Below are 27,137 nucleotides of genomic sequence, written 5' to 3'. Positions count from 1 at the left end.
GTGGGTGTCGGTGCTGTGCTTTTTTCAGGAAGACAATGAGAAGATAGAAAGATCAATTGAGTATTCCTCCAGGAAATTAAACAATCATCAGCAGAAATATTTGATAGTTGAGAAGGAGACTTTGAGCTTGGTGTTGGCGTTACAACATTTTAATGTTTACATTACCGGTAATGTACCTGAGACAATCATATACACTGATCACAACCCATTGGAAGTTTGTGGAGAAATTTAAGGACAAAAATGCCAGACTATTTAGATGTTTGTGACAGCCATTCGGTTTGAAAGTTGTGCATGTGTCAGGATGAGAAGACGTGATTGCCGATGCATTGTCAAGACTTGAATGAAACACATAGCGTTCGGTGGCAGGAGTAAAACAAACTGAAGCAGAATGTAGTTAAGCATCATGTTTATAGTCAATGTAATGTATTTGTGTGTTATAGGGTACTAACAGTTTAAAATTAAGGGGTTTTAAAATGAAGCCATCTTTGGATATTGATGGTTCATCTTTTTTTAAGGAATGAGGTGCGATGATGCTGTTCCTTTAACAAGATTATGTTGTCCATGTTTTTACCTGGAGATTGTAAAACACAGGTTCCAAAAAGTCTGGGCTTGGATGGGTTTTAGGGCTAATTTCATTATAGCAAACAGATACTGCCTCAGGAAAAAGACTTGCAAGTTTAAAAAAAACATGTGTACAATGAAAGGGGAGTAGCCAGTTCTCCCAGCTCAGCTTTTCTCTGGCTTGATTTGGGTTTTGGCAATCTGGCTGTTCACTGAAAGCAGTCAGGCAGTTTTAAAGCTGCTGAAACCAAAGAAGGTCCATGCTGGTCCTCTCTCTCTGACATCTCTCCGGTAAGACCCTGTGTTTGATTTTACCTTTTGTGCCAAGGGGTGTTTAAGGTGATTGTTGCAAATATTTGGAACAGCATCATTAAGTTGGGATGTTCTGTTGGGTTTTCAATAAGTTAAATTATTCAGTATTCTATTCTCTTTTGTTTGTTTTGCATACAGTAATGTTGTAAATAAATTCTGTTTTATGCTTTGACAAAATGCATCCTTCCTGGAATATCTCTGTTACACCTGCTTAAAACAACTAGCAAAGTTAAGGTCTGGGTTACTTCCTTGAAGGTGTGAGGGGGTTTGGCCTGGTCCATAACAATGTCAATTCTCCCAAGGGTCTTGCCTTTTGATGTGTAGTTTCACCTTGCATTTGACCTCCTAGAATGCATCATTTTACACTTGTCCATATTAAAATACAAGAAGCTATTAAGAATATGGTAAAATCCAAATGAGCATTTTAAAAATCCTGACACAATTAAGCAAGAGTTCTCCACCATTTTACTATTAACATTACACTCTACACAAAGTCTAAGCTTGCCCTTAGAAAAACGAAACAGTAAATAATATGTGGAAATGAATGCACTGGTCATACTGGTACTTTATTTGATGTATACAAGGTTAGTCGGACCAGTACTTTTTTCTCTAGAAACATTCCTTCACTAGGGTCTTCTCTTCTCAAGTCTCTTGTCATGCTCTGTAGATGTTTGTATGAAGTATTGTAGCAATGACATTGCTTCCTCTGACATTCTCAGTCATTAACCCTTTACAAAAAAAACCAGACAGAATTAGGTCAGGCAATTAAGTGATTCAAGAAAATTCCAGAAAGATTGGTGACTACAGCACGAGAGGTTCTGTTCTGAGCTGTCAGACAGGATGCGGAGTGATTAGCCTTTTTAAGTTAAATAAAATAGGCTATCCATATGGAAGTAGTGAAGCCCGCTCCTTATTTCATACAATTATGCTCATTCGTTATACCAAGTGAACTAAGTGACACACCTGTACATTTCACATGACTGTGAAGTGATATCAGCTTTATAGTCAAACTTAATGTTGTCTCAATGAAGCTCAGCCTGTCATTTGGGGATCACAAAAAACAATAGTATCCCTCACAAATCATGAGGAATCTCTATTGTGCTGTGCCTATGATATGCTTTGATACAAATTATGTATAGGACAGTGTGAAGCAGTATTCATTCACTTCAAAAACTACTTTGAAAAGGAAGATTCTGAGCAAATTAAAGCATTCTCCAATATCTCTTCAGTTCAACTCAATACTTTATTTTGATAGACACTGAGAATAGGTTGCTTAGAAAGGCAATAGGGCACAAAACTTTTAGAGAGTCATAAAGTCATAGAGATGTTCAGAATTGAAACAGACCTTTTGGTCCAACTTGTCAATGCTGAACAGTATCGTAAACCAATCTAGCCTCATTTGCCAGTATTTGACCCATATCGCTCTAAACCCTTCCTATTCATATACCCATGCAGAGGTCTTTAAATGTTGTAATTGTACCAGCATCCATCACTCCCTCTGGCAGCTCAATCCATAGATGCACCACCCTCTGCATGAAAAAGTTGCCCCTCAGGTCTCTTTTAGATTTTTCCCCTCTCACCTAAATCTCTGCCTTCTAGCTCTGGACTCCCCCACCCCAGGGAAAAGACCTTATCTATTTACCCAATACATGCTCCTCATGATTTTATAAACCTCTATAAGGTCACCTTTCAGCCTCCGATGCTCCAGTGAATACAGGAGATAAACAACACAGAAATCAAAAATAGAAATTTACAAGTCTGGTTTCAGTAACTAGATTGTGCTCATGTTTTTATCATGCAATACTCTGAAAAACAGTTGAACTTAGCTAACTTTGTGTGACCAATTATTTTTTGTTCCAAAGTATACTCCCTAGTATAATTTTGAGGTTAACATAACAACAACTTGCTACTAATGTTTACTTTCTCTGAAATTTGCAAAGTAAATTACTATGGTTCTTACAGAATTAGTTCTTATCTATTCAAGTACACTACCCTATTGTCCAGCACTTCTTGAAAAAAAAATGACCTTCATTGTGTAACCATCTAGGAAATGTTCTTAGTTGATGTTCAGTATATCTTTTACACAAGTGTTTCATTTTATTTCCACTGCAGTTTTGGGTTTAAAGTATTCCTTTCTAATTACCAATAAAGCCCATGTACTGGAATTACTGAGCAGGAATCTATCAATATTCTTTGAAAAGGTTTAAAATGTTTTTCACTGAATGCAAACTGTAGCTTTTCTCGCTGTTTCTTTTCTTCAGCCTTGGTTTAGTGGTGTCACTCTTGCGTCTGAATCAGAAGGTCATGGGTTTCAGACCCATTGCTGAAACCTGGTCATGTACTTTGATCTGGAATATTAAGGTTGTCTTGATGCAGTCCAGCTGTATTTTGGATGGGGTGTAAAGCCAAATCCTTGTTCGCACACTGAACTGGGCATATTACATCCCTCAGCAAATTTCAAACAGTAGGGATACTCTCAGCAATGGCCAACAATTAACACACAGTCTACACCACTAACATCTCTGGTCATTGTTCCCTTGCTGTTTATGAGAGCTTGTTCTGTACAGATTGATTACTGCACTTCCCTATAGTACAATAGTAAAATACTGTGGAAAACTCAATATCATAAAAGGGGCTATGCAAGTGCAAATCTTCTTTACTACAATATGTTAAAGAATAATGATAAAGAAACCAATTATAATGCTGGTTTCAATCAAAAATGCCCAAGTTCAGCTCTTTTGGCTTACATGTCAGAGTTGATCAAGAATAATGGAATCTTTTTTTTCAGACGTTTTTCACCCATTAATGAAATTCTGCCCATCAGCTTCTGAGCACTGATTATATTTTTAATGATTTGGAGATGTCGGTGTTGGACTGGTGCGTACAAAGTTAAAAATCACACAACACCAGGTTATAGTCCAACAGAATTAATTGGAAGCACTACCTTTCAGAGCGCTGCTCCTTCATCAGGTGGTTCTCACAACCATCTGATGAAGGAGCAGCGCTCCAAAAGCTAGTGCTTCCAATTAAACCTATTGGACTATAACCTGGTGTTGTGTGATTTTTAACTTTATGTTCTTAATGTTACCAAAAAGTCAATGGGAGTGATGATGTTCAGAAAAATATCTAAAAGTTGTGCCTGAACTGAGATTCAATGGTAGGTTGGGAACCTTTTCAAGATTGCCATACTTCAGCTAAAGTTAAATTCTATTCCACATCGTAGCCTCATAACACTTGAAAAATATTGTCTGCAGTTAGCTCTTCATCAAACTCACTTTTGCACGGATCTGAAAGTGGCCTTAAAACACTGTTGGTCAAAAGGACCTGTGATTGTCAGATATTATGTGTCTGAAACCCTAATTGTGTTGCTTTTTCCAAGTCCTGCTCAGTCAATGTGCATTAACAAACTTCTGTTTTTATTTCAGATTTGTAACATCTGCAAATTCTGTTTCTGTATCAGTATAACGTGCCAGTTAAGTATTGCTATTCAACACATCATGAATTCATAATCAAACCCAATCCTTTGAGCTGCAAAGGAAAATTGAAAGGAGAATTATTTGGGGCAGATCACATTACAAAGTGGCAGTGCTGGAACAACATTTTCAAGGGCATTGGAAACAGTTCTTCCTCATCTGTCTTTTCACGAAACAGGAAGACAAAAACATGGCAGTGGAAGATTACATATAGTATTACATCCATCAGGAGAATCACGACACGTAAAGTTGTAGAGAAGGATAATCAGTAAGGCGCCCTGCTTCTGGGCAGAATTGTCATGTCTAATAGGAGGGGAGAAGTAAAGTGGGTGAGAAACTTGATTGAACAAGAAGCCAAAATTCAGACTCTTGAGGGTGGGATAATTTTTTGCAATTCAGTTGACTTGCTTTAAAAGGTGAGCTAAACTTCCCAAATTGGGAAATCTATTTGCATCTCATCAAAAGATCAACTAACATACCTTTTCCTGGGCAAGTTCTACCCAGCAGGGAAACACAGTCTACAATGACTCAACTGTATATGTACCTGGTGAGCTAGACTTCAGAGTAAGTAGTTGCTACTTTGTCCTTCTAGAGACATGGAGTTAAACTGTTGCATAAGGGTATTAGGACTCTGGAGCAACTTTGCAACAATGTCATGGAGCTGTACGTTACTGAGTATAAATGGCACAGAGTGGGGAGACTAAGAAACTTTGAAAGAAGATTGCAACACTCTGGAATGAAAAAGTCTTGAGAGCACATGGACATAAACACATTGAGAAGATAGGTTAATCCTAACTTAATGTACGTATAAGTCAGAGCCTATTGTAACTATAATTCTATGTACAACAGTGTTGAGCATGAATGTACAATAAATAATGTTATTTTGAAGTCTTAGCCTGAAGATAATTCTTGACTTTGCTTACAACAGATCTGAGGAGTGAGAATAGTTTAGAAGTCATAGAATCCCTGCAATGCAGAAAGAGGCCATTCGGCCCACTGAGTCTGCATCAACCATCCGAAGAGCATCCCACCCAAAAACAGCCCCCTACCCTATCCCCATAACTCAACATTTACCATGATTAATCTACCTAGCCTGACGTCCCTGGACACTGCAGGGTAATTTAGCATGGTCAATGCACCTAACCTGCGCATCTTTGTACTATAGGAGGAAACCGGAGCACCTGGAGGAAACCCTCGCAGACATGGGAAGGATATGCAAACTCCACATATACAGTTACCCAAAGCTGGAATCAAACCTAGGTCCTGGCACCATGAGGCAGCAGTGCACAGCACCACACCATTGTGCCACTCTTCAGCAAAGGTGGACAAAAGGATTGATTAAAAAAAGGAAAATAGAGGATGAGAGTAAACTTGTGAGGAGCATAAAAACTGATTCTAAACATTTCTATAGATATTTGGAGAGAAAAGATTTGAGAAGACAGATGTAGGTCCCTTACATCAAAATCAGGAGAATTTATAATGGGGATCAAAGAAATGGCTGACCAACTAAATACAGTAGATGCTTTGTTTCTGCATTCACAAAGGAGGGCATGAATAATATACCAGAAAAGGTGGGGAGCACAGTTTTTGGTGAAATAGAGGAACTGAAGAAAATAAGTATCAGTAGGGAAATGGTTTTGAGGAAATTGTTAGGATTGAAGGCCTATAATTCCCCAGGCCCAGTAATCTACTTTACAGAGTAGTGAAGGGATTGGGCCGAGAAATAGTGGATGCTTTGGTGGTCATCTTTCAAGATTTTGCTGACTCTGGAACAGATTCACACATTGGAGGGTAGCAAATGTAATCCCTCTATTTAGGAAGGGTGATAGAGAATAAACCGGGAACGATTGACCATTCAGCCTGACATTAGTACTGGGGAAATGGAGGAGTCCATTAGAAAATAAGACCATAAGACCATTAGAAATAGGAATGGAATTAAGGACATTCAGCACATTGAGTCTACTCCACCATTTAATCATGGCGGGTGGGCATTTCAACTTCACTTACCCGCACTCTCCCCGTAGCCCATAATTCCTTGCGAGATCAATAATTTATCAATCTCTACCTTGAAGGTATTTAATGTCCTGGCCTCCACTGCACTCTGTGGCAATGAATTCCACAGGCCCACCATTCTCTGGCTGAAGAAATGTCTCCTCATTTCCATTCTAACCTGACCCCCTCTAATTATAAGGCTGTGCCCATGGATCCTAGTCTCCCCACCTAATGGAAATAACTTCCCAGTGTCCACCCTTGCATTATCTTGTAAGTTTCTATTAGATCTCCCCTCAACCTTCTAAACTCGAATGAATACAATCCCAGGATGCTCAGCCATTCATCGTATGTTAGGCCTACCATTACAGGGATCATCCCTTTGAAACTCCGCTGGACGTTTCCAATGCCAAAATGTCCTTCCTGAGGTGTGGGGCCCAAAACTGGACATAGTATTCCAAATGGGACCTAACTAGAGCTTTATAAAGTCTCAGAAACGCATCGCTGCTTTTATAATCCAACAATCTTGAGATAAATGACAACATTACGTTCACTTTTTAAATCACAGACTCAACCTGCAAGTTAACATTAAGAATCCTGAACTAGCATGCCCAGATCCTTTTAATACTTTGGCTTTATGAATTTTCTCACCGTTTATAAAATAGTTCATGCCTGTATTCTTTTTCCAAAAGTGCAAGACCTCACACTTGCTCATGTTGAATTGCATCAGCCATTTTTTGGACCATTCTCCTAAATTGTCTAAATCTTTCTGCACCCTCCTCACCTCCTCAGAACTACCGGTCTGTCCACCTAACTTCATATCATCGGCAAACTTCACCAGAATGGCCCCCAGTCCCTTCATCCAGATCATTCATATATAAAATGAACACCTTTTATCCCAACTCTCTGTCTTCTATCAGACAGCCAATCCTCAATCCATGCCAGTAGCTCATCTCGAACACCATGGGCAGCCTCCCGTGAGGCACCTTATCAAAGGCAATTTGGAAGTTTTGATAAAGAACATCCACTTGGTTTCCCTGGTCTAACCTACTTGTTACCTCATCAAAGAATTCTAACAGGTCTGTCAGGCATGACCTCCCCTTACTAAATCCATGCTGACTTGTTCTAATCCGACCCTGCACTTCCAAGAATTTAGAAATCTCATCCTTAACGATGGATTCTGGAATTTTACCAACAATGGAGGTTAGTCTAATCAGCCTATAATTTTCCATCTTTTTTCTTGATCCTTTCTTGAACAAGGGGTTACAACAGCGATTTTCCAATTATCTGGGACTTGCCATGCCTCTAGTGACATTTGAAAGATCACAACCAACATCTCTGCTATTCCCTCAGACACCTCTCTCAGAATTCTAGAATGTCCAATTTTTAGACCTTTTAACTTTTCTAGCACTTTCTCCTTTGTAATGGCTACCATACTCAGCCCTGCCCACTGACTCTCCGTGGGCGGCACGGTGGCACAGTGGTTAGCACTGCTGCCTCACAGCGCCAGAGACCCGGGTTCAATTCCCGCCTCAGGCGACTGACTGTGTGGAGTTTGCACGTTCTCCCCGTGTCTGCGTGGGTTTCCTCCGGGTGCTCCGGTTTCCTCCCACAGTCCAAAAGATGTGCAGGTCAGGTGAATTGGCCATTGCTAAATTGCCCGTAGTGTTAGGTAAGGGGGAGATGTAGATGTAGGGGTATGGGTGGGTTACGCTTCGGCGGGGCGGTGTGGACTTGTTGTGCCGAAGGGCCTGTTTCCACACTGTAAGTAATCTAATCTAATCTAATTGTTGGGATATTACTCATGTCTTCCACTGTGAAGACTGACACAAAGTACTTATTAAGTTCTTCAGGTATTTCCTTATTTCCCAGCACTAGCCTTCCTGCATCAATTTGGAACGACCTAAATTGTCTACTTTTGCCTCTCGTTTGTTTCGTATGTACTGAAAGAAACTTTTTTCTATCATTTCTAACATTACTGGCTAGCTTACCTTCATATTTGATCCTCTCCTTCCTCATTTCTCTCTTTGTTATCCTCTGTTTGTTTTTATAGTCTTCCCAATCTTCTGATTTCCCAGTGCTCTTGGCCACTTTATAGGCTCTCTCTTTTCCTTTGATACATTTCCTGACTTCCTTTGTCAGCTATGGCTGTCTAATTCTACCCACCCCAACCCCTGGCTAATCTTCCTTTTCTTTGGGATGAATGTCTGTATTGTGTCCTCAATTATACCCAGACACTCCTGCCATTGTTGCTCTATTTCTTCCCCGCCAGGCTGCTTCCAGTCAATTTTCATCAGTTCCTCTCTCATTCCCCTGTAATTACCTTTATTTAACTGTAACATTATTACCTCTGATTTTGCCTTCTCTCTTTCAAACTGCAGACTGAACTCTCCCATATTATAATCGCTGCCTCCTAAGAAAATCAGTATCGGTAGGGAAATGATTTTGGAATAATTGATGCAGAATCATTCAGTTGACATGGATTTATAAAGCAAAATCAAGTTAGATTTCTTCCTGGACTTCAGAGTAAGTAGTTGCTACTTTGTCTTTCTAGTGACATGGATTGCAGGTGACACCAAAATTGGAGGTGTAGTGGACAGCGGAGAGGGTTACCTCAGATAACAACAGAATCTGGACCAGATGGGTCAATGGGCTAAGAAGTGGCAGATGGAGTTTAATTCAGATAAACGCGAGATGCTGCATTTTGGGAAAGCAAATCTTCGCAGGACCTATACACTTAATGGTAAGGTCCTAGGGAGTGTTGCTGAACAAAGAGACCTTGGAGTGCAGGTTCATAGCTCCTTGAAAGTGGAGTCGCAGATAGATAGGATAGTGAAGAAGGCGTTTGGTATGCTTTCCTTTATTGGTCAGAGTATTGGGTACAGGAGTTGGGAGGTCATGTTGCGGCTGTACAGGACATTGGTTAGGCCACTGTTGGAATATTGCGTGCAATTCTGGTCTCCTTCCTATCGGAAAGATGTTGTAAAACTTGAAAGGGTTCAGAAAAGATTTACAAGGATGTTGCCAGGGTTGGAGGATCTGAGCTACAGGGAGAGGCTGAACAGGCTGGGGCTGTTTTCCCTGGACCGTCGGAGGCTGAGGAGTGACCTTATAGAGGTTTACAAAATTATGAGGGGCTTAGATAGGATAAATAGACAAAGTCTTTTCCCTGGGGTCAAGGAGTCCAGAACTAGAGGGCATAGGTTTAGGGTGAGAGGGGAAAGATATAAAAGAGAACTAAGGGGCAACTTTTTCACACAGAGGGTGGTACATGTATGGAATGAGCTGCCAGAGGATGTGATGGAGGCTGGTACAATTGCAACATTTAAGAGGCATTTGGATGGGTATATGAATAGGAAGGGTTTGGAGGGATATGGGCCAGGTGCTGGCAGGTGGGACCAGATTGGGTTGGGATATCTGGTCGGCATGGATGGGTTGGACCGAAGGGTCTGTTTCCATGCTGTATATCTCTATGACTGTATTTAAACAGTTGCATAAGGGTATTAGGACCGTGGAGCAACCGTGCAACAATGTCATGGAGCTGCATATCATTGGTATAAATGGCACAAAGCAGAGAGACTAAGAAACCTGAAATTGTTTGAGGAGGTAACTAATAGAGTTGAGGTGGGGGGGGGGGGGGGGGGCGGGAAACGTGTGTTTGTGGTTTATTTGGACTTACAGAAGGCTTTCAAAAAGTCCCAAAGAGATTAGTGTGTAAAGTTAAAGTCTGTGGGATTGTGCGGAGCATATTGAGATGGATAGGAAACTAGTTGGCAGGCAAGAAACAAAGAGTAGGAATTAATAGGTCCTTTTTCGAATGATAGGAAATCATTAGCGGTATACTGCAGGGATCTGTACTAGGACTCGGCTATTCACAATGTATATTCATGATTTGGATGGGTGGACGAAATGTAACATCTCCAAACTTGCAGATGACACAAAGTTGTGTGGGAGGGTCAGCTGTGAAGACTATGCAGAGATGCTTCAGTGTGACTTGGATAAGCTGATTGAATGTGCAAGTGCATGGCTGATCAATGTAATGCGGATAAACACGAGGTTATCCACTCTGGTAGCAGATTATTTTCTGAATGGCTATAAATTGAGACAGGGAATGTGCAATAAGACCTGGGTGTCCTCATACACTCATCACTGAAGGTAAATATGCAAATGCAGCAAGTGGTAAAGTAGGCAAATGGTATGTTAGCCTTCATAGTGAGAGGATTTGAGTACAGGAGCAGGGACGTCTTGCTGCAATTGTACAGTAACTTGGTGAAATCACACTTGGAATATTGTGTGCAAATTTGATCTTGTCTGAGAAAGGATGTTGTTGCCATCGAGGGAGTGCAGGGAAGGTTTATCAGATTGATTCCTGAGGTGATGGGAATGGAGAATGAAGAGAGTTGAATCAGTTAGGATTATATTTACTGGAGTTCACAACAATAAGAGGGGATCTCATAGAAACTTATAAATTCTACAAGACTAGACATGGATGGTGCAAGAAGGATGTTCCTGATAGTGTGGGAGTCCAGAACCAGAAGTCACAGTCTAATGATATATGGTAAACCATTTAGGACTGAGGTGAAGGAGGAGAAATTTGTTCACCCAGAGGATGGTGAGCCAATGGAATTCACTACCATAGCAAGAAGGCCAAACATGGAATGATTTCAAGAAGGAGTTATATATAGCACTTGGGGCTCAAAGGATATAGAGAAAAGCAGGAACAGGCTATTGAATTGGATGATCAGCCATGATTGAAATGAATGGTAGAGCAGGCTCAAAGGGCCAAATGGCCAACCTCTGCTCCTATTTTATCTGTTTCTTAAAACAGAAAGAGAATCTTGATAATGTTCTTGGTAGGCTTGTGCAAAATCCATAGTTCAGAATCCCTGCCAGTACTGCCCGTGACAGCATTTTGTCCCGTTTGCATATAATTATTGTGCTTAATTGGGTGACATCACCGGGTGTTTTTTATTCATGGGATGTGGGTGTTGCTGGCTGGGCTAGAATTTATTGCCCATTCCTAATTTTCTGAGGGCAGGTAAGAATTAACCACATTGCTGGGGATCACATCTTGGCCAGATAAGTTAAAGACAACAGTTTCCTTCCCAAAAGGATATTAGTGAACCAGATGGGATTTTTCTAACAATTAACGATGATTTCATGGTCATTATTAGAGTCATAATTCTACATTTTTTAAAAACTGAATTCAAATTCCACTATCTGCCATGGCTGCATTCGAATGTGAATTGCTGAACATTACCTGGGTTTCTGGATTAAGAGTCTAACAACATTTTCTTTACAGGCAGAGTGTTTCACCAAATGAAACACTCTGCATACACGTTGTGAACCTTTCTGGGGATTCAAGCCCCAAAACCAAAGAAAAAAAGGAAGAAATGAACAAATGTAAATCTTCGCATTCAGGAAGTACAAGTTTACAATGGATAAGAAAACGACCTAATGAGAAACTAAAAAAAAGTAGGCACTTTCTAATCAACCTGCTCAGAGATGTCATTACACACCTCTGGAGCAAGTGCACCTTGACCCAGGTCCTCCTGACCTCAGAGATAAGGACACCACCATCACATAGAACCCTACCCCCCGCCCAACAAAAAAAAATATAAAATTAATTTAATATAAATACTTAGATGCTTTAACAAGTGGATGATGGAATTGAATATTTTAGAAAAATAAAAGACAATTGACTGAAAGACCCTCTTCATCTGAAACTATCTATTTTTGATTTGATTTGATTTATTATTGTCACATGGACCTAGGTACAGTGAAATATTTTGTGTGCAGTACAGGCAGATCATTCTATACAAAGTGTATTAGGCTAATAGAAGAGATCGAAGAATACAATGTTACGGCTGCAGAGAAGATGCACAAAGAGTGAATTGGAGATAGTGAGGACTGTAGACGCTGGGAAGTCAGAATCGATGAAGTGTGGAGCTGGAAAAAGCACAGCAGGCGAAGCAGCATCAAAAGAACAGGAAAGCAGACGTTTCAAGTTGGGAAAGAGCGAGATTGACATTACATTAAAAATTTGAGAGGTCCATTCAGAAGTCTAATAAGAGCAGGGAAGAAGCTGTTCTTGTATCTTGTGATAATGTACATTCATTTCTAATGCAGAAAAGCTATACATGAAGAAGTGCAAATGTTATTAGATACAATTTGTACCATTCAACGTTGTATCATGGAAACCTTAATTATTTTTGTGAGTCACCCGCATTGCCTGACTATCTTATCAGTAATTACTTAAACTGAAATTCTTATTGGAGAGAAACATAACTTCCAAGCAGTAAAGGTGATCATTACAAATTCTTTATAGTGACATGGGTTCTTCTCAGTCCTGGTATCAAATGATCCCAATTTGTTTGCCTTACCAATTGGCAGCTGTTATTTCCTAGCTACTTCCGATTATGAATCTTCCTTGTTCAATCTCTTCTTAAAATGTTATTTTTAATCAACTTGTTCAGACAAGTTATAGTGTACCTCTAGGGCAGAAGGGACTTGCGCCTGCACTTGAGAGACACCACCATTGCTTCAGTCTGCACCACAAGAATGCTCTAAATTTTTAATTTCTCTCTGTCATTGTTAATTTGCACTTTAAGACATAGTTATTTCCATGATATTAAATATTAATGACACTCTAAAGTGAGCTTTCCTGGCAATTCTATAAACTAATGAATCATCAAATGGCTGGACAGGTGGTTCACAACTTAAAATTAAATGAGTTACAGAGACCTAAAATGTCTTGTGGTCTACTTTAATACTTGAGTTCTATTGGATATTGTTTGTCACAAATGTCTAACAATGCTTTGTGTTGTACTTTGGAAATATGAAAATATTCATAAGGATTACAGGCAGTATTTGCCATTACAGAAACTATTATACTTTCTTTCATTTAAACCCATTATTCTAGAACTCGGTTATGTTAATATAGCAAGCATTAAATTGGAGCTAATTGATTATTTCATTGACTGGGTAGATATGAAGGGGGAAACAAGTATGTGGAAGAAGCTGTAAAACTAAGTAGTTAAAAACTTCATCCACAAAGAAAGGTGTCTTGGTTTCTGTCTCACTGATTCACGTGAATTTGATTTGACAATTTGGATATATGAAAATTTTCCAGATTGGTCATGTGCTGCATTTGTAAATTCTCTCTTTGATCATGCAGCTCCAAGACTGAAACACTGATCTCTTTCTTGGACTTTCGATAACTTGGTGGTAGGTGAATGTTCATCACTGGTTGATGGAAATCTCTGACCTGTCCTACAATCACCACATAGACTGCATGATACAAACATCACTTTCATCATTGATCTAAATAATAGCTGCTCTCAAAAGGTTACCCTTGATGAGTAGATGCAATACTGAATGAGTTATACGATCTCAGCCTTCTACAAACAATTGCAGTTAATACTTGATAACAAAAGCTTCATTAACAAATGTCCTACTATTCAAAATAGTTTGAATTACCATATCTCTATAATGCAATGATACCATGGCTGTGTATTAGTGACACAAAACAGCTCAAGATATCCATTAGCGTTTCTCTGCTGCATCTTCCAGTTTCAATGGAAGGATTATAAAGTAAATGCTAGCCAACTTCTTAAAGCCATTCCTAAAGCATTCAGGTAAAACACCCACATAATAGAATGAGCTGCCAGAGGAAGTGATGGAAGAGTCATAGTGTCATAGAGATATACAGCACAGATACAGACCCTTTGGTCCAACTCGTCACGTACAATGGCAATGTTTAAAAGGCATCTGGATGGGTATATGAATAGGAAAGGTTTAGAGGGATATAGGCCAAGTGCTGGCAAATAGGACTTGATTAATTTGGGATATCTGGTCAGCATAGACAAGTTGGACTGAAGGTTCTGTTTTCGTGCTGTACATCTCTATGAATCTACAAAATCGACTTTAATTGGATGGAGGACTGTGTTCAAATGGCTAAAAAGTATCTCCCTTCCTCTTCTCAAATTGTAAATTGCCAACATTCCAGAAGAGAATAAAGACACATTTCAAAGATATCCTGAAGCTCTCCTTGAAGCATTTAGGATTGACATGAATGCTCTGAAGCATTCAAAATGATGACAATTTGTCTATCAAACTGCAACATGCTTTCAGTCCTGTTTTAACAACAGACTGGAGGTAGAGAGGAAAGAGAAAACAATTGTCCAGATTCCTTACACCCTAGTTCCCAATACCTTGTAAGACGTTTTGCCTCTGTGTGTCCAAAGACATGTAGGCCAAAAATGGGCTTGTTCTGTCACATGAAGACTGCAGCAAAAACTCATGAGGTGAGTAGATGTCATCATAGACTTGAAAATTAGTCACCAGATATATAAAAACTGAAAGACCTGTGGATACTGTAAATCAGAAACAAAAACAGAAGTTGTTGGAAATGCTCAGCGGGTCTGGCAGCATCTGTGAAGTGAAATCAAAGTTAATGTTTTGGGTCTAGTGACCCTTCCTCAGAACCCATTTGGTCATGAGTTGGAGACTGACAAAAGCACTAAGGTTAGAAATTAGTCTCAGGTAGCAACACATTACTGGCAATAGCCAACAGGCAATATAGAGTGGTTTGCTGATTTTCAATACTCAACAATGCTGCAATTTTGTATTGAAGAAAGGTGAACAATGTAGTGTAGACAATGTAGTGAGATTCTGGCATGTTACAATGAATTTAGTTATGAGTACACTCATCTGATAAAGGCCATTAGATCATTTCAGAATTAATATGAATGTTATTTGATTGGCCAGTATAGCTGAAAATGACTACCATGAACCAAATCTGATTTCTACTTCGAAACCAGCTGAAATCCAGAAACAGCCGAAATGAGGAAATCACTAGGGCCAAGACATGTACTGTAGGCCATCAGGTAATTGGTATTCACTCAGGAAATTCTACCCACAAGTATTCCATAACCAATGTAGTTATATTAGTCAACCAGTGCAGACATGCCATGACATGCGTCCAGACAAGTGAGAATTGAACTAAGATCTTCTAGCTCAGAGATAGGGACCAGGGCACCAAGACCCCAATATTTATTGGCAGTTAAAGCCAAACACATCACTATTGGACTGGAATCACATGTAGGCCAGACCAGCAAAGGATAGCAGATTTCCTTCCTAAAGGGAATTAGTAAACCAGATAGGTTTTTATATAGTTTGAAAAGTCAATATGGTTGACATTAGATGAACTTTTAACTCCAGACCCTTTAGGAATTTAAATTACATGATCTTCCATGGTGGAATTTGAACCCATGTTCCCAAAGCATTAGTCCAGAACTTTGGATTATGAGCTAAGTGACATTATCACTACGCTACCATCTGCCTGCCTTCATGCCATTGTAATCTGACATTTGGGAAAGACTAACTGCAATGTCTGGAAAGCCTTGCAAGCTCAATATGGAACATAAGAGCTGAAATGTATCCCCAAATAACTATTCAAGCTGGGTCTTGCATAAAGTATTGCAGAGATCCCCAAGTGCAAGTAAGTAGTCTCTATGAAGTCGTAGATATAAAATATTGATAACACCGAAAGCCGATAAAATCCAATACAGCATAATCTCACTTGCATGCCTGTAAGTCACAGTACTTCAGGTGCACAATACCAAAATATTTTTAAAATGCACCTGTTCAGACCAACATCTACTTCTGGATGAAAATGTCAGCCTATCCAATCTTTTCTCATGGTTAAAAATCCCCATTCCTTGCAACACCTTTATAAATTTCCTATGTACCCTCTACACTGTGATCACATCCTTCCTCTAATTCAGTGACCAAAACATTAGTTAGGACACAGAGTACCACATTGATGTTGTATAGTACTAGCATAATCTTCCCTAGTCAGCCAATAAAAGGGAAGAAACAAAAACAGCAGGTCTGACAACACCTGTGGAGAGAAATCAGAGTTAAATTTTGGAACAAGAGACCCTCAGAACTCAGTATTGGTTTATATGCAGAAGATAGGGTGGGGCAGAACGTGAGTGAGTGAGAGAGCGTGAGTGAGTGAGTGAAAGAGTCAGAGAGAGAAGAAAGAAAATCAGCTGGACAGACAAATGAGTGAAAAATGGTCTGACTAGGAAGGTGAATAGCTATTAATAGGGGCTTTTGTGGCTAACAATGGGTTGGGTGTAATGGCAGACTATATGATAACAACGCCTGACTTTTGTGTGTGGGGTAAGGGCAATGGAGAGTCCAAGCCCTAAAATTATTAAATTCGATATTGAGTTCAGAAGGCTGCAGGGTCCCCAAGGGGAAAACGAACTGCTGTTCTTCCAGCTTGCGTTAAGCTTCACTGGAACACTGCAGCAAGCCTGAGACAGAGATGTTGGCCAAGGAACAGGATGGTGTGTTAAATCAGCAGGCAACTGGAAGCTTGGGAACTTTTTTGCAGACAGAGAGTGAAGTTGGAGACAATGGTAACCATGACTGTTGATTGTTAGAAACAATGAATGATGGAGAAATAATATTGCAGCATAAGGAGCAACACACCACCATAATTCTGCTGCACACTTTAACTTTCCTGCAGTAACTGAAATCCATCTCTGCATTTGAGCAACCAAACAGGAGTTCTGGGTGATGCAGTTTACTTGGTCATTTGCAGAATACTCTTTTCTATTTCAACCTGGTTTAATTAAGAAAATATTTATACCTGGGTATCTGCAACTTAGAAAGTACATATGCACAGGTGCAATGAAACCAGTTAACCAGTCAAAAGATATAACTGTAAATGAACTTTTAGCTGGGTTGAAAGGTGCAGGTACTAGACATTATACACTCAAAATTAATGTAGGAAATCTATAAACCAGTGATGTGTAAATTCAAAATCATCCAGAAATTACTAGAAATGTATAGAAATATTTCAAAGACTCGAGGTGTGTTTAAAAACAGTACTTTATTCAAATGAATAGCAAATGTTACAAGTTTATAAAACCTCCATCATCACATACTTTATAAAAGTGAAATAGATTAGAAGAGGTGTAGGACTTCCAAAAATTCCAATTAGATATCATGCAATACAATAATTTTAGCTGTGTTTTTTTTGCAAATATAAGAGATCTCTAATTTTAATTAGTGTGATCTTTGGTCTCCTTGGACTCAGCTGAACCATTTTGGCAGATAGTCAGCTCATTTATATTCAAATCAGTGCTGCACAGTCTGCCATTAAGCAGTCCACAAGAGTAGCCCTGGAGTTCCTCTCCCTTCTAACTTTCCTGAACCTGGTTAGTGATACATTGAGCCTCAACTCAGGAATGCTCACCCAGGCAGCAGAGCAGCTGAGATAACCAGCTTATCCCTTGCTCCTACTTCAGATTTTTAAGAAACCATTCACATTGCAGTCTTGGCAAAGTGCCAGGAGTATATTTCTCTGCCTTAACATTCTGCTAGGGTTCCATATACAAGATGGAAAGGTCAAACATTGTAACTTAACTTCAAAAAGAGAGCAGCACTAACTGTTCAACAGGTTAAATCTATTCTGTTTCTGTCTGGCTTCTTAAACTTGCACTGAAGAAAAACTCTTGGAACACAAAGACCTTCCTTCTTATTAACAGTTTCACGGAACACATATTCATTGACGAGTACTTCATATCCAGCAGCTGTCAGGAGTTGTGCCACGTATTCTAGAATGAAAATATAGAAAAACGAGGAAAAATATGGACTGAAACAAACTGCTACAGGAATGTGACTTCCCAGTTCCAGCATTAAGAGATTAATAAATATCTACATCTGTTGTTATTGTATACACGTCCCTGTAAAATATATGTTTTTGTATATTACAAATGGATTAATATTGTTGAACAGAGGAGCAAATCTATTCAAATGGTAAAAGCAAATATTGCAGATGTTGAAAATCCGCAACAAAGAAACAAGTCCCTGAAGTACTCATGAGGTCCTGTAGCAACAGTGGAGAGAGAAACATTGTGTGTTGAAAATGACTTCTTCAAACTGGAAAAAAAAAGGTAGAAATGTGATTGGTTTAATGCTGTTAAAAGGCAGAAGTAGAAAGAAGAAAAGGTAAGATTCACCTAGAATTTGGGGAAATTTTGAAGTTAAAGATGTTTGCATGGATTTATTTTGACTATAATTTAATTAGGCAAGTGCAAAAAGCACCAAATGGATTGTTTTACTAAAAAGAAGTCATGATTGTTGTAATGTCGTATAGAAAATCAATTTGAACTATTAATTACTTTGTCTTAATTGAATTCGAGCTTAAGAACTTGTTTTAAAGTCATGTGTTCTTATTTTAAATCAATTTGAACATCTACAAAACATTAAGTCTATGTCATCAATGTAAGCAATGTTGATTAAGGCATAAAATTACAAAGATATACTAATAAATTAAGGAAATGGACAAAACTGGCAAATAGATTTCAATGTAGGAAAATTAGAGGTTATTCACATTGGACCTAATGGACAGGACAGGGCGCTTTCTCAATCGTGAAAAATTCCTAGGAGTCTATGTACATCGCTAATTACCAGAGAAACAGTAATAAAGAAACAGAGAAACAGTAATAAAGGGACTCCATAGGAAGCATTTGCCACAGTCACTAGCATCAGTCTGATAAAGTAATACTTGATTAAAAACCTCACCAGGATTTGACCCAATATAGTAATAGTCAAAGAGGCTAAATAATATATCACAGGAAGGATCTGCACTGCATTTTGTACCAAGTAAGAATGACCCCACGTGATGTGGGTTACTCCTCATCTCAGAACATGTGACACGTACACAAACATTGAGTGGATGGCATATATCCATTTCTCAAGTCATGGATAAGTTACACAGTTATTACTGGTACCAATGCATCAGGATATTCTGCATCATTCTGCTTCTAATTTGATTTGCGCTTAAATAAATCCTGTCCATGTAAAGTGAAAGGTTCCGATGGGCATCCCTCACCAAAATAACAGTTCATGGGAAATAATACAAATTGATTATACGGGTCCACTGGCCACAACAAATAAACAAACACACAAGTGGCATCAGTTTAGCTTAGTTATTATTGATAATAGTTTTTCTGTAGGTAAAACGTTTCAAGCCTGTGAAGTTAATGTTGTTACCATTATGAAGATTTTATGGGAACAAAGCTCTATTGATGAGAGATTTCCAAAAAGGTTACCAACTAATAATGGCTCACATTTTACAGCAAAGAAATTGCAACAGACCATAAGACATAACAACAGAATTAGGCCATTTGGCCCATTAAGTTTACTCAGATTTACAGAAATACAGGTTCTCTCAAAGAGTTGAAAGGCTGAGGAGATATGGAGGATAAGGCCAGAGAGGAATTTGAATACAAAGTTGAGAATTTTAAGAGCAAGACGCTACTTAACCATAAGTTATTGTAGGTGAGCAAGTATATGGTTGAATAGGATAGTGGGTGTGGGCAGGAAGAGGTTTTTTAAAAAATCAAGTTTACAAAGGTTATAATGTGGAAGCTTAGCTAGGACTGTATTAAATATTAAGTCTAGAGGTAACAAAGGTATTTTTGAGGATTTCAGCAGTAGATGAGCTAAAGCAGGGGTACAGTCAGGCGACGTTATGATGAGGTGGTCTCAGTGATCAAAGCTTCAAATTAGTTCCCAGGAAAAGGTATGGATTCAGTCACTAAAGAAAGGAGTTTGTCGTGTGGACTGAAAGAAAAATATGCTAACAATTCTTCCAAAATTTAATCGACGGAAAATTCTGCCATTCTATAGTGGAAATCAGACCACCTGTTTGATAATTTAGAGATAGTGAAGGGTTAGGGATAGGGTTAGGGTTAGGGTGGTAGTGAGCTAGATCTGGATACTGTTAATACACATAAAAATTCTCTTTATGCTTTGGATGATAATCACCAAGGGACAGCATATAGGTTTGAAATAGGAGGAAGCCAAGGATTAATCCTCGGAGACCAGAGACAATGGTGTGGGACAGAGGAAAGAAAAATCATTGCAGGTGATTTTCTGGTATGATTAGATGGATACAGCCCAACCACGTGAGCAGCTGCATCCAGCTTCAGAACTATGAAGGGACGACAGAGACGGATTGTGTGGTCAACTATACAAAGATTGTAGAAAGACAGAAGAGGAGAAGGGAAAATATAACTTTGTCACTATCACACACAGAGTCATTTGTAACTTTTGACGAAGAATCATTTTGGCAGGGGTGGACAGCCGATTTGAGGGAATCAAAATGAAAGTTAGACGTGGACTTTCAAGATCACAACAAATTCAAACACTCTGGAAAGGAAAAAAGGGATAGTGGTGGTTTTCAAGGATGTTGGGAAAGTATTTTCTGTTGTTAGAAAGGGTGATGCTTGAAAGTTTGAAGAGGAAGAAGAGCTGTTAACAATATCAGAATATATGGTAACATGGTAAGAAAATATTTGGGTAACATGATAAGAAGGGAAATTGAGTGGTCAGCTGTCTGGTGGAAACAATGCCAAAGGAGCAATAAAGTGGCTTCATGGACAAAATTCTAACAATCAAGACTAGAAGCAAGTAAATTTGGGAATGTCTGTTATCAAACAGTACCAGTTGTGTTAAAAATGAGTTTGAATCTATCAGCTGGATTATGTGAAGAGTTATTCATAATGAAGGTCAAATGGCAGGAACACTGATTATGCATGTTTTCAACTGAAAGGATCCAAAACAATGAGATGACAGTGGTACTGCAGCATGATCATAACGTGCCCCAAGCACAGCTTCTTTGAAAATGAGAAAATCCAAGTAATCTTGCATATTGGACACAAGATAGCTCTATTCCTTAGTCTGAAATACATTAACCACTGAACAAGAACCTCACAAAATCATACCATGCACATGGTACAAGACAATAAACAAATACAACAGGCAAACCAAAAAACTACAAAATCAAGAAGGTCACTTTTATAGAATTATACCCATGGTTTAAATTGTTTCGGATGGCACTGACCATTCCATAAGTAGGTCTCATCATTGCATTATATTGTACAAGAAGGTTAATAAAGGAATATAGAAGTCATAAAGATTTTGGCAGCAAAGACACTGAGGAAGTCAACAATAGTAAAATGTCAGGAAGAACATAAAAATACTTTGCTAAGGGGTAACCCATGCAAAAAAAAAGCAAGAGGCATGTTTATACATAAGATCAGAGAATCAGGAGAAAGACAGAGATTGAAACTTAAGGGTTAGCCTAGAAACGGGATGAACCCAGTGCTGAGAGACACAATGTTCAAGGCTGATCAAGTTGTAACAACAGAAAAGTTGCTGAGGCATACCAAATTATCAGTGCGGATAAGCATGTACTGAATTTTACTTAGAATTAAGAAAGGAATCACCATACAAGGCAATCAAGTACAAGTAGCAAAGCAAAATTAGTAAAAATAAACATGTAACTATTAGTTTTTTTTATAGATTGGAGATTAATACCAGTTTACATTCAATTAGGTTATATCTGGTCTGTATGTTGCTTTCTATATTGAAGAATGATTGTACACAATAAAAATTTAAAATATTTCATATGACACATGAATAATAGTAACTGATGACTTTGGCTATTCAAGCAAGTTTTTTTATAACACCATCCTGAAGCACCAGCTGGAAGTAAGGCTGGTGACAACAGGATCATGTTGGATGCAATATACAGGACTAAATAGCATGCCCAGGCTCATTTTGCAGGTTCCCAAATGATGAATAGACATGTACCAGAGCCTGCTGATAGTAACCCATTTTGAGTCACCAACTTCATAAAAAAAATTTTCAAGAAATCTCCAAGTGTAGAGACAAAGCAAGCATTGTATGATACAACTATCATAACCATCTGATAGTCAATTACAAGCAGCAAAAACATGTTTTAAATAACAAATCTCACCATCTGAAAAGAAGAAAGATCTTGTTCCATCTTGACGAACATAAAAGTTTGGTCCAAGTTTGTGGCCATTTTTAAATCGGAGCATGGTGTGATCATACAGTCCATAATCTCTGAATAAGATGCTTCCACCAGGTTTCAGTATCTGTCACAGACACACAAGAAGCAAAGTCACAGCTAGTAGGTCTTTCATAATGATGCACCAAGTAGCCCTACGGGAATAATTCAACTGTATTACTTTAATGGGTATCTTTCTCAGTGAATTAGCAAAAGCCAATACAAGGTCAGAAGATAGGGGTGCAAAATGTTTTATAAATGAGACTATGTATAGCAACAAAGTGTTAAAATTACTTCACTAACTTTTATTTTTCTCCATAAGATAAATTGGATATCCCCATTGCTCACTAATAAGGTCTCCAAAGTCCAATGAACAAAGAATCCCACAGATATCATGTTGAATATTTTTAAGTTATAGAGTGTACATGTTTATGAAAGCAGATAACAAAGCCAATATAGCAGATAATAATTTATTTCAAGTTCAATCTCACCACTTTGGCTGAAATTTAAAAAAAAAAATTCTGAATCCTCCCCAATTATATCAACATGTATAAGATGACAGCATGCCTACCATCAAATACTAACTTTATAGATATTTTCTAATGCTAGTTGCATCTTGTCAGGATGAATAGCAGAAAGCACGAAGATCAGTGTTACAACATCCACAGAGTCTGCTGGTATATTCTCTAGTAAACTGTCCTTCGTTAGATCACACTGAAAGGCTTTACATCGTTCAGTATGGTACAAGTGATTTTGCTTTAAAAGAAACAAATGCAAGAATGAATAAGGAATCTGAACAGAATGTTCCCATTGATTACGCTCAAAAACTTGATTAGTTTTAATATTTTTTAAAGCATTCCAACTGATATCTTAAATCAGGTCATGAATTATTTTGAACATCTGAAGAATTGTTAAACTTGGTAATACAGTACTTAATATCATTTAATATCAAACATTTATGTTTTATTTCATTGCTGTTTGTGGGATTCTGCTACGCTGTTGCTTCTTCCATTGTAGTAGCAGCTACAGGTTGAATCTTACATAGGTTGACCGAACTCAAGTTCCGTCCAGTTTTCTGGAGGGATTTTGCACCATCTCTTACTACACTTGCCTCATTAGCAACCTCTCTTAACCCTATGCCATTCCTCAACTCCAATTCCGGACCCATCTTATCAAGAGCCAATCCTAGATCATGGCTTGTCCTAGGATGGATGTGTTGTCCCACATCAACTAGCCACAAAATAACGCGACCCTCTCTCACTGGTATCCTTACATACAGATGAGGAAGGACACCACTTCGACTGGGACAACACATCCATCCTAGGACAAGCCAAACAGAGACATGCACGAGAATTCCTAGAAGCATGGCATTTCAACCGGAACTCCATCAACAAACACATCGAGTTAGACCCCATCTACCACGCCCTGAGAAAAAGAACTGGAAATAACATCACTAACCCAAAGAAACCCAATCAGGAATTATCAACACTGCTTCGCCTGGAGGCCCACTGAAGATGTGCCTAGTAGGGTGACGAAACTCTGGAAATGAACCCTCCACCTCAGCGAGCAAACCTACATGCAGAATCCCAGATCATCTCAGCAGATATCCTGGAATTCACGGAACATAGAACAGTACAGTACAGGAACAGGCCCTTTGGCCCACCATGTCTGCGCCAACCATGATGCCATTCTAAATTAATCCCATCTGCCTGCATATGGTCTGTAACCCTCTATTCTCTGGCTGTTCATGTGCCATCTAAACATTGCTATTGTATTTGTTTTTAACCACCTCCCCTGGAAATACATTCCAGGCACCTACCACCCTCTTCATAAAAACATACTTCGCACATCCCCTTTAAAAACATACCTCCTCTCACTTTAAACTTGTGCCCCCTGGTATTTGACATTTCCACCATGGGACAAAAACATTCTAACCATTCATCATGGGAAAAAGATCCAGCTATCCACTCGACCCATGCTGTTGCTCTAGAAAAACAATGTTTATCCAACCTCATCTTATAGCTATTCAGTTCTCCTCCAAACAACATCCTGGTAACTCTCTTTTATACCCTTTTCAAAGCTCCGTATCCTTCCTAAAGTGTGGAAAATAGAACTGCACATAATACTCCAAATGTGGCCTAAATGAAGTTTTATACTCAATGAAAGCAAGCATGCCATACACATTTTTACCACTTTAACTGCTCGCCACTTTAGGGGCACTACAGAATTGTACTCAAAGATCTCCCTGTAATTAGCACTATCAATTCAATGTAATCAATGTGTATCAATTCAACAGCACCCTTTGCACTGTCCTATCTTTAAAGGCCTGTCATGTACCCAGACGAGCATCGCAGCTCTGGCACTGCCTTGCACAATACCTGACCGGGGCAAATGTCACGGTAGACAGAAGTGTTGGAGAATTGGCACGCCGCCTTTGCAGGCAGGGTCCTGGAGGTCCTTTTAAATGGGGTGATGCAAATGCAGGATTTCCTCTTCCTCGATGACCAGCAGTAAAAGGTCATGACACCAGACCATGCCAGCCTAGCCAGAAGTTGTTGCTTGGGTTAAAGCAGTTTCAACTGTCTGAAGGAATACACAGCATTGCAGGAATAAGGTCAATGTCTCTCTTCACTTAACCAGCCTAAGTATTGCCATGTTCTCTCCAATATCTTACATTTACGACCTCTGCTATTGTACCCCATCTTTCACCAATGTTCATGTTCAACCACTCTCACTTGTTCATGCAACATCTTCCTTCACTAACTGTCAAGTCCAATCCCCAACAGCAATAACCGTGCATGCCCTCTGTACTGCCTTATCACTCACTTGGGGCATATCCTCATCTACACCAAATGTAGCAGCTGAGCCACTCATCTTTGTCTCTCTTAATACATCCTCTCTCTCATTCAAGGAGGAAAGACTCTAGAACGGTGAAATGCTGCCTGACATTCAGTTCCTCACTCCTTATGAAGACAGTGTAGTGACTCCGATTGTCTCCACAGTTAGCCAGGGAAATGTTATGGTAACCAATACACCAGGGGAGATAGTGTTAGTGTTAATCATCTCAACTAACCTTAAATACTTCAGCAAACATGTAAAAATAAATCAAGAAATATATCACAGCCAATTACAAATGATCTTGTGTGTACCTTCACAAATTCTATTGCTCGGGGAGAGAAATCACACGCATAAATGAAGACATTTAGATCGTCCTCTAAAAGAGGGAATAAGCAGTTCCCAACTCCACAGCCAGCTTCCAAGACAATTAGTTTTTGATTCTCAAACTATAAGAAAGAAAAATTTTGTAAAATTGCATATTTACAGAACATTAAATATTGCAAAAACGTCAACTGCACTTCATGTCAGAAAAGTGGATATGTTCAGCAGGAATAGAAGAGATAACCAGACTATGCAGGCTAAAGAAACTGAGAAGGGGTCTCATGAGGATATTCAGATAGATGAAGGATCCTGACACCTGATAGATAAATGACTGGGGGAGATGCACTTGGGGACAAAATCAGAAGATCAAAGAACACAGGGTGGAATGCAAGGTTGGAAGCAAGGGTGGGATGGGGGCAAGACTGAGAATAGATTTTAAATGGAATTTGAAATTAGCTATTTTGGAGACAGCTATTGGAAGTCAACAAAAAAGAAGCTTTAAGTAATAGGATAGGGTATGGGCAATACAGTTTGGAATCAGCTGTGTTTTGTTTGAATGAACCACTAAGGAGTCAAGTCTTTCAATTACAAAAACAAAAATAAAGGAGATGTGCACTGACAGTGGAGACTGACAATGTTCTACAGGCAGAAGTGGGTTATCATAATAGTGGATAAGGAATGGAGCTTGAAGTTTAACAAAATAGCACTACAATGAACTTTAGCACCCTGTAACCAAGTAGTTGAGAATGTGATGGTACTGTAACTCAGAGTGCAGTGACAAAAGCCCCATAAAATGGATTCAGTTTTCTCAATGTACAATTATAGCAAATTCAGCCTCATGTACCTGGCAGTATTTGATGAGTGTTCTGTTCCAAGATGGGAATGACATTATTGATTGTTTAGAGATAAAGCTGGAGGATTAGCATGTATATTAAAACAGATCTCAAACCTGTAGATAAGGTCTGTGTTGGTAGCTTATAAAAGAAAGAAGTGCTGGCAAGGACAGGACCTTAGAAAATGCTGGGAATTTCAGAGGATTGGAAGGGGGCAAAAGAAGTAATTCCTGAAGATTATACTGGGCAAATAGAAACTGTACAAAGTGAAGCAGCTTCCTAGAGGTGATCAAGAAGGCAAGATATATGGAGTGATTGGCCACATTTGTAACCAAACTTTTTTTTAAGCCAGTATGTTCTTTGCCATTTGCACTAGACTTACTTACAGCTGAAATGGTAGTTCATTAGCTCACAAGTCTGGGTTTCCTTCATTAAATATCACTTACCTCTCTACATGCTTTCAGTTCTTCAAATTCCCTGGTTGTCCAATGTCTATCTTTGAAGAAGTTTGTGCTATTTCTTTTGTAAAATAAATCCCAGTTCTTCTGTGCATCACTTTCAAGCTTCTGTTGCTTAAAATTGGACACTAAGCTCTGATCTTTCATGAGCTTCTCTGCTTCTTCAGAGGTAAGGATTCTTCCCTTTTGCCCTCTGACTTGAAAAGGCATTTCTGGTCTGGAGGGTGTTACAGTTACTACCTTATTGCTTAAAGACCAGTCGTTTATCCCTTCTGTTTGGTATGTCTGGATACCACAAAAAACATTTGTTTCCATGTCATCTCCCATTATGTTTGTAAAATTCCAGAGGGTCTTAATGCAAAAGAAAAATAAACTTTAGATTGTGATTTAAATTTCAAAACAGTACAATACAATTGAAAGCTTCTCTGCAGGTTAGTGCTGCATTTAA

General features: G+C 38.9%; 1 protein-coding gene across 10 annotated transcripts in view; it reads right to left on the bottom strand.

Moving 5' to 3' along the window:
• Positions 1-1,464: 1,464 nt before the first annotated feature.
• The window catches only part of mettl6 (methyltransferase 6, methylcytidine), a 31,517-nt gene continuing 5,844 nt past the window's right edge, over positions 1,465-27,137 (bottom strand). For 5 of the 10 annotated variants that reach the window (XM_072560622.1, XM_072560621.1, XM_072560615.1 and 2 more), the window contains exons 2-7: positions 26,678-27,040; positions 25,389-25,523; positions 22,825-22,995; positions 22,186-22,327; positions 14,549-14,710; positions 1,469-1,601 (exon numbers count right to left, since the gene is read on the bottom strand). In XM_072560622.1, the coding sequence (XP_072416723.1) occupies positions 1,528-1,601; positions 14,549-14,710; positions 22,186-22,327; positions 22,825-22,995; positions 25,389-25,523; positions 26,678-27,016 (1,023 nt within the window). In that variant the 5' untranslated portion in view covers positions 27,017-27,040 and the 3' untranslated portion in view covers positions 1,469-1,527. Of the gene's footprint in view, positions 1,602-14,548; positions 14,711-17,225; positions 17,972-22,185; positions 22,328-22,810; positions 22,996-25,388; positions 25,524-26,677; positions 27,041-27,137 lie in introns of those variants that run through there. The other 5 variants (XM_072560624.1, XM_072560616.1, XM_072560617.1 and 2 more) reach the window with 4 other exon arrangements.

This window comes from Chiloscyllium punctatum, chromosome 41, assembly GCF_047496795.1.
Source record: "Chiloscyllium punctatum isolate Juve2018m chromosome 41, sChiPun1.3, whole genome shotgun sequence".
NCBI lineage: Eukaryota > Metazoa > Chordata > Chondrichthyes > Orectolobiformes > Hemiscylliidae > Chiloscyllium > Chiloscyllium punctatum.
The sequence above is the reverse complement of the archived record's forward strand: the minus strand, read 5'-3'. Positions and strand labels throughout refer to the sequence as shown.